We start from the raw sequence: 218 nt of genomic DNA on the forward strand, positions 1-218 counted from the left end.
CGACGGCAACCAGTACAGCGCCTGCACCGAGCCCTGGACGCGGCTCAACGTCAAGAGCAAGCTGGAGAAGGTGGGGGTCTTCCTGGACTACGACAAGGGGCTCCTCATCTTCTACAACGCCGATGACATGTCCTGGCTCTACACTTTCCGGGAGAAATTCCCCGGCAAGCTCTGCTCTTATTTTAGCCCCGGGCAAAGTCACGCCAACGGCAAGAACG

General features: G+C 58.7%; 1 protein-coding gene across 1 annotated transcript in view; it reads left to right on the plus strand.

Annotated features, from left to right (window-relative positions):
* Nucleotides 1-214, plus strand: part of TRIM62 (tripartite motif containing 62) — a gene marked incomplete at both ends in the record, with an annotated part of 2,191 nt that extends 1,977 nt beyond the window's left edge. Inside the window, one exon of the mRNA XM_010085715.1 lies at nt 6-214. Coding sequence (XP_010084017.1) covers nt 6-214 — 209 coding nt within the window. The remainder of the gene's footprint in view (nt 1-5) is intronic.
* Between the last annotated feature and the right edge of the window lie 4 nt (nt 215-218).

This window comes from Pterocles gutturalis, unplaced genomic scaffold (assembly GCF_000699245.1).
Source record: "Pterocles gutturalis isolate BGI_N339 unplaced genomic scaffold, ASM69924v1 scaffold20765, whole genome shotgun sequence".
In the NCBI taxonomy this organism is placed as follows: domain Eukaryota; kingdom Metazoa; phylum Chordata; class Aves; order Pterocliformes; family Pteroclidae; genus Pterocles; species Pterocles gutturalis.